The sequence below is a fragment of the Brassica oleracea genome, chromosome C1 (genome assembly GCF_000695525.1).
Source record: "Brassica oleracea var. oleracea cultivar TO1000 chromosome C1, BOL, whole genome shotgun sequence".
NCBI classification, from domain to species: domain Eukaryota; kingdom Viridiplantae; phylum Streptophyta; class Magnoliopsida; order Brassicales; family Brassicaceae; genus Brassica; species Brassica oleracea.
In genome coordinates, this window is record NC_027748.1 from 2,861,845 (window position 1) to 2,873,327 (window position 11,483).

Consider the following 11,483-nt stretch of genomic DNA (forward strand, 5'->3'; position numbering starts at 1 on the left):
CCTGCACATTCACATCACCATACAGGGGATATATTACAACAACGGTACCAGACAAACATTTACAAAAATGGTACGAGAACATGAGTTCAAATATATATAAATGTAAGCAAAAGCAAGGATATAGCAACTATTTATTTAGTTAGACTAGAAAAAAGGATTTTGGTTGAACACTCTAGAATCCTTAGAAAACTGAAAAATAAACAAAACCAGTAGAGTACAGTTTACATCACTATGAGGTGGCCACTAAGAGAGTTGAACATGACAAAAAAAAACATGATTCGTGATACCATATTCCGACCTTCGACCATGTGTTATGGTATGTGTTGCAAAGACGAACAAATAAAAACAAGAAACAAAAAAAAACATTATATTCTCGTATACAACTTGGCCAAAGATGTTAGCATCTTGGTCCGGTACTTCAACTTATCAAGACTCTGAAGGATGGCAACACAACATGAGATAACCAAACACTATCTCTCTCCTACTGTCTCATCAAACAGTCCTGTCCAATCGACATGTTTTTTTTTAGCTCAAGCCGTTACAACACCTGAAACCCAAGGAACGATAGTAGGCGCTTTTGGGTGGTTATTTCTGTAAGCCTCTGAGTATCTGTCTTTAAAGCTCCGTTTTGGCTTCTCTGCCTGCAATTTAATGAGCCAAGCTTAATAATCCGACTTAGACTAAGTAATAATCTCAAGGAAACTATAGTGAACGAAGAAACTTTTCTTACGTATTTAAGCCAACATTCCTGATGTTTATGCTCATAAATATCTGGAGAAAAGCAACCAAACTCAGATGGGCAATAAACCCATATGTTGCATCTCATCTCTCCGGGTTTAGCGCGCTTTGCCTGGTCTAAGCAAGCTTGGCAACAATCAGCTGCACTCTCTTTGTGATGTGTAAGTCCCCATCTCACCGCAGCACCACCGTAATCTGTGTGAAGCTCTACATTACATACACCTGGCACTGGTCTCCCTGCTAATATTTCCTCTGTAAATTCCAAAAATTCATGAGTTATAAACAAATTACATTTATGCAAAATCAGAGAATGAGTAATAGTACCAGGCTCTTCCTCTCCTTCAGGTTTATCATCGTGCTCTTCATTGTGAACCTCAGCAGGTAACCAAAACCCAATCTCTTCAGACAACGCATCCCACTCCAGCTCCAACGCTCTTACAAGCATCCCTATATTACAGTTACAGTACTAACTTAGTAAGAGAGAGAGTTCAACTCTACTTATATTAAACAATGATCCATTAACTTAGTAATCGCTCTTAAATGAGTAAATATACCTGCTTCCTCCACTATCACTGTGGAATTAACACCATTTTGTTCCTGAATCAGCTCTTTAGCTTCCTTCAGCTTCTCACTGCGCCACGTTTCTACAGCTTCTGTTTCGCCAAATGAACATAACAAGGTATTACAGATCATACATTGAATGGACGGCAACATTATTAGTTACATGAGCTATATTCCACTTCTAATTACTAAATTGAGTCCTTGACATCTAACACATCTTGCACAGTTTAAGTAAATAAAACAAATCAGGTCAAAAAAAAAGACACCATCAATCACATTTCAACGAGCAAGAAGACAAACCCTTAGCAGGTAACTGATTTGTTTTAAAGATATAGCTTAGTAAGCGAAACAAAGATCCAATTTTTTTTTTTTAATTATGTAGGATTTGAAAACAGCACAAACCTCTCACAAGTGTAACATTAGACTTCTCCTCTAATCTTTTCAAACGCTCCAAGATCTCATCAACTAGTTTGCCTTTCACATTAGGAGAGAGCTCAACACTTGATTCTGATGTGGCGACATCATGTTTCAGCTTCTTCACCTATTATGATGACAAAAACATCTGATGAGACCCAACGCATCAATCTAAAAAAAATAGAGAAGTTCCATTCAACTAACCAATCTAACAAGCTCAGAAGGATGTTTGGATCTTCGAATCCGAGTAGATTCCTCCATTTTCCTAATCTCATCTGACGTGTACCTAACGGCTGGATAAGAAAAAAATGAAAAAGGCAGAAGCTTTAGATACAAACAATCAATATGAAGCAAAATCAAAAAAGAGGGCGAACCATTGTGGTGATTGGGATAGAAGTGGAGAGAAGATGCATAGAGAAAGCGGAGAACAAAGAGGGCAATGAGAATGTTGAAAGAGCAAACGAGTAGTGTTATTCTTTTGTAGGAGACAACTCCGCCTCCGGTGACTGTCCACTCTCCTCCTCCCCTCGCCATCTCTCCTCCGCCTTCATCCCTCCATATTCCTCTCTTTATCACTCTGTGTTGAAGATCGATCTCTAGAAAGTGGAAAACTCGCTTCGATTAACACTTTTTTTATGCTTTAATCTGAGGAAAGTATAAGATGATTCGATTTCTCGAGAAAAAGGAAATCGCAACGAGAGGAGCAGCTTCGAATTATTACCGAACACACAGTGTTAATGTTAGTTGTGTAATTAAATAGTACGAACGTGTTTAATTAATTAAAGACACATCGCTGGTTCGCTAATTAACCGAGATTTTACACAAAAGACACTTTTACCCCTAATCTTTTTTCTTTCATTAACTGTTATTGACGACGAAAGGCCGAACAAGTAAAGCCCAATATGATAGATGGGCCGAAACTTTGAGCCTTTTTAACTCTTACTTTCTCAGACGAAAGGCCGAATAAAGAAAGCCCAGAAGATGAGAGATGGGCCGAAACTCTGAGCCTTTTTAACTCTTTCTTTCTCCTTTCACTACAGCTTCCTCTTCTTTCGTTCTTCTGCAAATCCAAAAAAATGGAGTCATCATCAGTAAAACCCAATCCTTTCCTCTCCTTCCTTCACCACCACTGTAACCGCTTCGCCTCCGACCTCTCCTCCCGTTTCGAAGACACCAAACGTCTCGCCGAAGCCTTAACCAACCGACGTTTCTCTCCTCTTTCTCCACCCTTCGCCTCAGTCTCGCAATCCTCCAAGCCTTCTTCCACGACTACTTTGAATCCGTCTCACGTCGCGAAAGCTCTAGCTGGGACCTCGGTGTTTACGGTTAGCAACACGAATAGCGAGTTCGTTCTCATCTCGGATCCTACCGGAGACAAGTCTATCGGTTTGCTCTGTTTCCGTCAAGAGGATGCTGAAGCTTTTCTTGCTCAGGTTTTGCTTTTTTTTCCTCTTTATCTTCCTTTTTACTATCCACCCAAGATTGAAAGTTTCTGACTTTATGAGCTCTTGACACTCAATTATCATCCCTTGCAGGCGCGTATGCGGAGGAGAGAATTGAAAACCAATGCTAAGGTCGTTCCCATTAATCTTGACCTGGTAGCTCCCAATCTCTTTTATCACTGTAGAAAGCCATTGTTGACTCACTTAAGCTGACGTTGGAACATATGGAAAGAAACAAAACTTCCTGTAATACTGTATCTCTGTCTATTACTAGTTTATGTGATCGGAGGGGTTCAATCTCAGTTGACTTGTTCATGTCTCCTGTTCATTTACTTGGTTAGCATTGCTCTAGAGTCTAGAGTCTAGGCTTGGAACTGACAGATACATTTGTATTTGCGTGGGTCCTGGTGGCTGCAATTTTATTTGTCCGATGTCGAATTCATTGCCCTGAGGTTTGAAGAGGATGTTGTTGTTGACAGGTGTACTTGTTAAAAGTTGAGGGGATTTCTTTTCGCTTCCTGCCAGATCCTATCCAAATAAAGAATGCATTGGAGGTTGCTTCATCGTACACTTATTGTTTACTAGTTATTTAGTTATTTTGAATCTTATCCTAAAGTGCTAGAAATGCTTGTGTTCCAGCTCAAGTCCTCCTCAGCTAGTAAGAATGGGTTTGATGGAGTTCCTGTATTCCAGGTAGTTTTTCTTACAAATTCTCTTGCTCTTAGACATCAATCATTTGTTTTGCCTGTCTTTTTTTCTTGTTTTGCTTACTGCTCTGAAGCTAAAGTTTGTATACTGCTGCAATTATTAGTCTGGTATTAAAAAAAAATTTAAAACAATTGAAGAGATGCACTGTAATGCCCGCTTTTGTATTCATGGATCCTTCACTTAATTAGTAATACTACTATCTTAATTTTTTACATGTTCTCTGCGCTTATCTACACCGATGAAGCTCCCTTATGTTTTGGTGTTTTTGCTATGTCTTTGCCTGTTTTTCATATATGTTGTTGCCATCTGCAGTCTGAGCTTCTTGTAGTGAGGAAAAAAAATAAACGTTACTGCCCTGTATATTTCAGTAAGGTTAGTCAAGTTCTTCTCCCACGTCTAATAAAATTACTTAAAAGCCAAAAGGGCGATCCAGATAACCTTTACTTTATTGTTATTGACAAACTATATCTGCTGCGACCTCTTTCAGGAAGATTTAGAGAGGGAACTTTCAAAGTATACAAGAGCATCGAGAGGAGAACAACAAATTATGGTAATGATTCCTATTCGTCTTGTATTTGAAGGGCCAGTAATTACATTCGACACCTTGATTTAAGAAAACACGTGATTTTTAGCATTCATTGGGCTTTACATGGTCTGTGTTCATATGCTTTCTGTTTATTCAGAGCAAGTACAGCGAGAGAAAGGGAAAACTATAGATATCATACCTTATATATATAGATCAATACTATAAAGAAGTTCCACAGCATTAGTTTGTTGAGAGTCTTCTTATCTTCACCATGAAACTAATCAACCTTGCCCTTTCACAGGTTGGGAGCTCGGAAGATGTTCTGAGGAAAATGGAGGTATCTATTATTATTCTTTGTTTAAAGAGATCGTAAAATATTAATGCAACAAACCCAGTGATAATCTGATGAAATATGAATTGAATGATTAATGTAGAGGAGCGAGAAGAATTCAGGCTGGGAAGATGTGATATTCATTCCACCAGGAAGAAGCTATGCACAACACATGCAAGAGGTGATCAAAGATATAAAATGATGAAAAACAGAGTGTGTGTATTTTTCATTTGACAAAACAGTTTCTCTGGCGGTTTTGCAATAAAATAATTTGATTATAGAACTCTCTTACCACTTAAAACAACCATTCACTCTCTTGGTTCTTCATACCATTTACGGGTATGGTGGTTCAAGATGTTCTCCAACTTTCTTTAGCTTAAACCGGCAAAAATTTATCCGAAGAGATTGTGGTCACCTAAAAACTACAATGTCTTACCATCCTCGTTTCTCCATTTTTTCATCGTAAAATCACTTTGACATCTCAGCTTTTGTTACAATCTCAGCTTTAAAATGATGATAATATTTGATTAGTGATGATAATCCTTGATTGAGACAAACTAATTACTTCCTCCGTTTCATAATACTTGATGTTTTGTCTTAGTGCACAAAGATTAATAAAATTACATTTTAAAAAAAAAAAACATTTTAAAGATATAATTTTAAAATCAATTAACCAATTATAAAAATGATGGTAAAATCTAATTGGTTGAACAGTTTTCAATAAAGTTAAAGTTAACTTTAAAATCTCAAAACTTGATGTAAATTGAAACAAAATAATCCTTCTGAAACATTATCTAAATTGAAACGGAGGGAGTATTACTTTAAATGAAAGTAAATACGAGAAAATGAGAGAAGGGATGAGATGAGATGAGATGAGAAGCATTCGTCACTCCTGTAACCAATGTGGACAGGGGAACTTAAAAATGTTGCTCTATTTGCTCCCTCTCCCATTGATTTTGCCTCTTTCTTACACAGGCAAATCACACACTTAATATAATCTATGCCCACTTTTTTAATTCAAATATTATTTAATTCTACGCTTTTAGCCTTGTAGGACTTTACCATAACGATTCTGGTTGATCACGTCGTACATTTTAGATTTCAAGTAATAAAGTTGTATAAATAATATTAAATTTCTGTTGTTCCCATGGTTCTGGTGGAATACTAAAATAATTTGATATATAGTATATCTTAACTAAATTGAAAATAATACACAAGAAAAGAGTAAGGTAGGCCTACCAATGTGTGTGGGAAAAGAACAAAAACAACAAAAGTAGAATAATGCTTACGTTTGTTTGGTGTATTTTTCACATTAAGCATATTCCATCTCATTGAATTATTATGATTCTTTTTTTTATTTTTCAGAAGCTGTAGTTGGTGTAGTTTAGTGAATACAAACCATTGTAACCTTTTTTGTACACATATATATTTCATCTTTTTTAAGATCATCAAGTTGTGGAAACATTTTATAAGGAAAAAAATAGATGGTTGGATTGTCTCTATCAGATACATCACTCGTAGTCCAAACTTAGTATTGTAACAAAACTTATTCAACAATTTCGTCAGTAATTACAAGAATTTATGAATTGATAGACAAACTGATCATTTGGACGAGTGTTGAATCTTTACTAACTATATATCATTTTTACCTACAATTCGTGGCTTGACTGACTGATAAACTCATTGGTTGAGATGTAGAAGATGGTTGGTTCCCATTATAGTATCCTTTACACTGTCATTTTGGTCCCACGTTTGGACTTGAGAACAAAACTAATACGTAACTTAAGGCACACGTATTAGCTCACTCATTTCATTATTTGTATCCCAACCACCTTAAAGCTTTGGCCACATCTTTGTTATATTAGTATTAATCTATCAGGCTTGTTTTTGAGTAAAGAAAATCCTTTGACACCGTCCAATGAAACTCTTCTAGACGTTTTTAATTTTTATGTGTTTATTATTTTACTCAACCTCTACATAGATTAGTAATTAGTAATTGCCATGTTTATGTTATTTTTTCTCTTCCCTAACTACTTTACTTGGACCGTATATATATAAGAGAATCATCATCCTACACACAACTCCCTAGAACATTATTATTAGTATATATACAAGATGAAAGAGAAATGTTTTTCATTTAGAAACGGGAGGACGATGATGATGATGATGATGATAATGAAGATAGTTCCATCCAAATCCACATTGATACGATTCAACCTAATCTTGTTTGCTCTCTCTTTTCTTCTCTCGACTGCTTTTTTTCTCCACCCTGCTTCATCAGTCTACTTCAGCAGCGCAGCTTCCTTTGTTGGATGCTCCTTTCGTGATTGCACTCCCAAGGTAAGGTGAGGTTTTTGTTGTTTTATTGTGATAATAACTATTTTCTATTTTCTATTTGATCACTTTGGAGATATAGGTGGAGAGAGGAGTGAAGATGCAAGAACTCATTGTAGAGAACCAAATAAACAAGATAGATTCTAGTAACCAAACGAAGCTTGAGGCACCAAGTTTTATGGAAGAGCTTATAACAAGAGGGTTAGGGAAAACAAAGATTGGGATGGTGAACATGGAAGAATCTGATCTCACACAATGGAAACGTTACGGAGAAACCATTCACATACATTTTGAGCGTGTCTCCAAGTTTTTCTCATGGCACGACTTGTTTCCTGAATGGATAGATGAAGAGGAAGATACCGAGGTTCCCACATGTCCTGAGATACCAATGCCTGATTTCGAAAGCTTGGAGAAGCTGGATTTGGTAATAGTGAAGCTGCCTTGTAAGTACCCTGAAGAAGGGTGGAGAAGAGAGGTTTTGAGGCTGCAAGTGAACCTAGTGGCAGCTAACTTGGTGGTCAAGAAAGTGAAAACGGATTGGACGTGGAAGAGCAAAGTGTTGTTTTGGAGTAAGTGTCAACCGATGATTGAGATTTTCAGGTGTGATGATATGGAGAAGAGGGAGGGAGATTGGTGGTTGTATCGGCCTGAGGTGGTTAGGTTACAGCAGAAGCTTAATTTACCAATCGGATCTTGCAATCTTGCTCTTCCTTTGTGGGCACCACAAGGTAATATTAATTTCATAACAAATCTATTTTTGTTTGTTTAATAATTCCAATTTAGTAAAGGAACTAAACTACACAAACCACACAATACTAAACCAAAATCCCATTCATAAATGTTAAGATGAAATTAAAAACCTTTGATTTGTTTTTGATTTTGATAACTATTTTTTGAGTATCACTAGCTAAATTATCTTGACTTCTGTTTTGAATTTGATTTAAAAAAAAATTGAAATAGCTTAGCAGAAAATAAAGTTCGAACTGAACTTGAGATAGAAAAGTCTCGTATGTAGTGACTAAGACATTGTCACTTAAAAAAGATTTGATTACGTGAAATTGATGTGAAAGGTACCAACTTTATTATTCATGATAAAATAAGTCATATGTTTGGATACTTTGCTTAAATGTTTGTTGTGTTAATTAGCTATTAGTACCTTAGTGGTTGTGTTTTAGGTATGTCTTTTTGCTAACCACCGAAGTTGATTGTCTTACCAGCTACATTGCATTTTCAGAAGTATATATTAGAATCAATCGTTACATTCACACATATAGCCAGATGATCAAACTACGATTTCTAACTGATGTTACATTTGAAAACTATTAAAAGGAACCATACCTTAATATGTGGTATTTCACAATTAGTTAGCTTTGTAAACAATATTTGTTGAGTAAAATACACAGCTAAGAAAACTAAGTAACAATATTAATTGCCTTTTCAAACTAGCTAGGCATTCTTATTCGTTGGTAGGCCGAATTAGTTAGCTGTTGCTTGAGGTTTAAGAAACCAAAATTAATGATCATCGGATAAGGTTGATGATGGCTTACATATGCAAAATATATTGTTCAGTACCCAAATCTTTAATTATTACATGTGTTTGATTTTTTTTTCTTTTTGGTCAACTAAGATTACTAGGATCAAAGCTTTGATTAGTGTGGTAGTCCATTGTTTTCTCAAAATCGGTAAACATATTCTAGAAGTATGATAATACTTTATACTAGTTAAAATAAGTTAGCACGTTTTAACACATCAGTTTATTCAAAGCATTTAATATAATTTCCTCGGATTACAATATACAAAAACAGGTATAGACAAAGTGTATGACCTAACGAAGATACAAGCGGAGACAAGGCGACCAAAACGTGAAGCCTACGCAACAGTCCTCCACTCATCCGAATCTTACGTCTGTGGCGCCATAACGTTGGCTCAAAGCCTCCTTCAGACAAACACAAAACGTGATCTCATCCTTCTCCACGACGACTCCATCTCCATTGCTAAACTCCGAGCTCTCGCAGCCGCGGGATGGAAGCTCCGACGGATTCTAAGAATCAGAAACCCACTCGCCGAAAAAGATTCGTACAATGAATATAATTACAGCAAGTTTCGGCTGTGGCAGTTGACGGATTACGACAAAGTGGTCTTCATTGATGCTGACATCATTATCCTACGTAACCTTGACATCCTCTTCCATTTTCCTCAGATGTCAGCCACAGGAAATGATGTGTGGATATTTAACTCCGGTGTAATGGTCATTGAGCCTTCTAATTGTACGTTTAGTACGATCATGAGTCAGCGAAGCGACATCGTTTCATATAACGGCGGAGATCAAGGGTAAGCACATGCCATTTCAATAATACAAGACTACTTTATGTTTTTAATGTCATAGCTAATGTAGCATATATGTTACATAGTTCATTGATATTGTGCTTAATTAATGATAGCATCGACTAATCTGGTCTGGTTATCTCACATCAGTTTAATGTTGGTTAAGTGTAAACTCTAACGAGTGGTTTACACTCAACTATTACACTAATTAAATTGATGTGAGATAATAATATAATATGGAATTAAATCATTTCCAATTTTACTTTATTTTTAACTTATAATAAAATTAATTTGTTAAAGTAATTAAATTGTTTAACTTAATTATTTAAGCTATTAATATATACATATTTTTTCTAACTTCAGCTATTAATATATTTATAAAAAAAATCAAACACCAGATTTTTTTGAATCCTATTTTACAACAAAGTAAAATAGAAATATTCAATTTTTATTTTATTATATTTTTTATATTTTAAAATAAAATGATGTTAGATTGAAACTGAATTCTGTATTAAAATAAAAATAAAATAGAGTAATATATTAGAAATGCTGAACATACTCTATAACATTACTAACTATACCGCATACAAGAAAAAAACAATAATGCTATATGTAGTATACATTTGAACAAAATTAAATGTTGCTACATATGTATTTTTCAGGTATCTAAACGAGATATTCGTGTGGTGGCACCGATTGCCTCGACGAGTGAACTTTCTAAAGAACTTCTGGTCGAACACAACCAACGAAAGAAACATAAAGAACCACCTCTTCGCAGCCGAGCCGCCTCAGCTCTACGCGGTCCACTACTTGGGGTGGAAACCATGGCTTTGTTACAGAGACTACGACTGCAACTTCGACGTGGACGAGCAGCTAGTGTACGCTAGCGACGCGGCGCACGGTAGATGGTGGAAAGTGCACGACGCTATGGATGAGTCTTTGCAGAAGTTTTGTAGGTTGACGAAACAGAGGAGGACAGAGATCAACTGGGAGAGGAGGAGAGCGAGGCTTAGAGGTTCCACTGATTTTCATTGGAGGATCAATGTTACTGATCCAAGACGACGACGTTCTTATTTGATAGGCTAAGTTTTGTTTTCTATATATGTATAGATGTGTAATACTGAGACTGATGAGACCCCGTTCTGCTCTCTTTTCTTTTCAATTTTTTTGTCTGTGTGTGATATTTTTAGACCATGTCAATAAGAATCTTACGATTATTTTTGTTTCACAACTCATGTGGTGAACTCGACCTAGAAATGAACCGATATTAATTTAGTGCAAGTGTACCCACCCTACCCTACTTTATGCATCTGGTATATTTCCACGTTATTTATACCTCTCATTAATATCTTATTGTTTTATGAGTGAATGCGTGGAATATACTCAATTAAAGTCCAAATTAGCTGAATGCCCATAATTATGGATAACTCAAAAATGAGTATTTTTTTGACACTGTGCGGACGAAAATACCCTTATGCTTTATCGAAAACTAGTAACTCCTAAATATTTACATAGCAGGTAACAATTTACATATCAACTAACATATCAGCTAATAATTTCATTATCATCTAACAATCCATGTATCAAACAAATGTATCGACTAACAAATCATATATCAGTTAATGAAACTATTAATAATTAATTAGTTATCTATCAAATAGCCCCAAAACTAGGCTGTTCAATATGGTAAAACCGAACCGTACCGAACCGAACCGAACCGAAATAGACAATATGGTTTGGTTTTGGTATATACCATATAAACCGAATGGATATAATTTTATAAAAACCGTAGGATTTGGATATGGTTTGGTATATAACCGATTAAACCGAATAAACCGAACAAAACCGATTAAAAGTAGAAACATGTAAATATGTATCTATTTTATAACAATACATGAAAATCTATTTGTTACATAAGTTAAATTTGTGTTAATAACTATTAGCATAATTTTATAGTAATAAAGAACCTTAATTTGTAAAACACGTGAACTATAATTAAATAACAATACATCGCAATTCAGACATTTTATTTTCTAAGTCTTCTTTTGATCTTTTTGCTTTATTTTAGTCTTCACTAAATTAATATGAAAATTATAAATTTGAT

At 35.5% G+C, this 11,483-nt stretch overlaps 3 protein-coding genes across 5 annotated transcripts; 2 read left to right on the forward strand and 1 right to left on the reverse strand.

The window, feature by feature from the left end:
- Nucleotides 1-181: 181 nt before the first annotated feature.
- Nucleotides 182-2,448, reverse strand: LOC106324287. The gene is made up of 7 exons (XM_013762285.1): nt 2,088-2,448; nt 1,918-2,006; nt 1,702-1,840; nt 1,293-1,391; nt 1,063-1,185; nt 731-990; nt 182-641 (listed from the first exon to the last, which is right to left on the reverse strand). Exons 1-7 carry the CDS (start codon nt 2,245-2,247, stop codon nt 531-533), a joined length of 981 nt encoding a protein of 326 aa, XP_013617739.1. The 5' UTR covers nt 2,248-2,448; the 3' UTR covers nt 182-530.
- A 311-nt stretch (nt 2,449-2,759) lies between these two features.
- LOC106343670 (protein TIC 22, chloroplastic-like) lies at nt 2,760-5,003 on the forward strand. Of its 2 annotated transcripts, none has more exons than XM_013782948.1 (8): nt 2,760-3,146; nt 3,249-3,311; nt 3,635-3,709; nt 3,795-3,848; nt 4,176-4,235; nt 4,351-4,413; nt 4,691-4,726; nt 4,824-5,003. In XM_013782948.1, exons 1-8 carry the CDS (start codon nt 2,790-2,792, stop codon nt 4,920-4,922), a joined length of 807 nt encoding a protein of 268 aa, XP_013638402.1. In that variant the 5' UTR covers nt 2,760-2,789; the 3' UTR covers nt 4,923-5,003. The 2 variants fall into 2 exon arrangements, with proteins under 2 accessions (XP_013638402.1, XP_013638411.1); XM_013782957.1 differs by having other exon boundaries at nt 3,249-3,287.
- A 1,645-nt stretch (nt 5,004-6,648) lies between these two features.
- LOC106327760 (UDP-glucuronate:xylan alpha-glucuronosyltransferase 2) lies at nt 6,649-10,619 on the forward strand. 2 transcript variants are annotated; one of them, XM_013766009.1, is made up of 4 exons: nt 6,649-7,060; nt 7,137-7,782; nt 8,860-9,385; nt 10,042-10,619. In XM_013766009.1, exons 1-4 carry the CDS (start codon nt 6,836-6,838, stop codon nt 10,463-10,465), a joined length of 1,821 nt encoding a protein of 606 aa, XP_013621463.1. In that variant the 5' UTR covers nt 6,649-6,835; the 3' UTR covers nt 10,466-10,619. The 2 variants fall into 2 exon arrangements, with proteins under 2 accessions (XP_013621463.1, XP_013621471.1); XM_013766017.1 differs by having other exon boundaries at nt 6,974-7,065.
- The last annotated feature ends 864 nt before the right edge of the window (nt 10,620-11,483 follow it).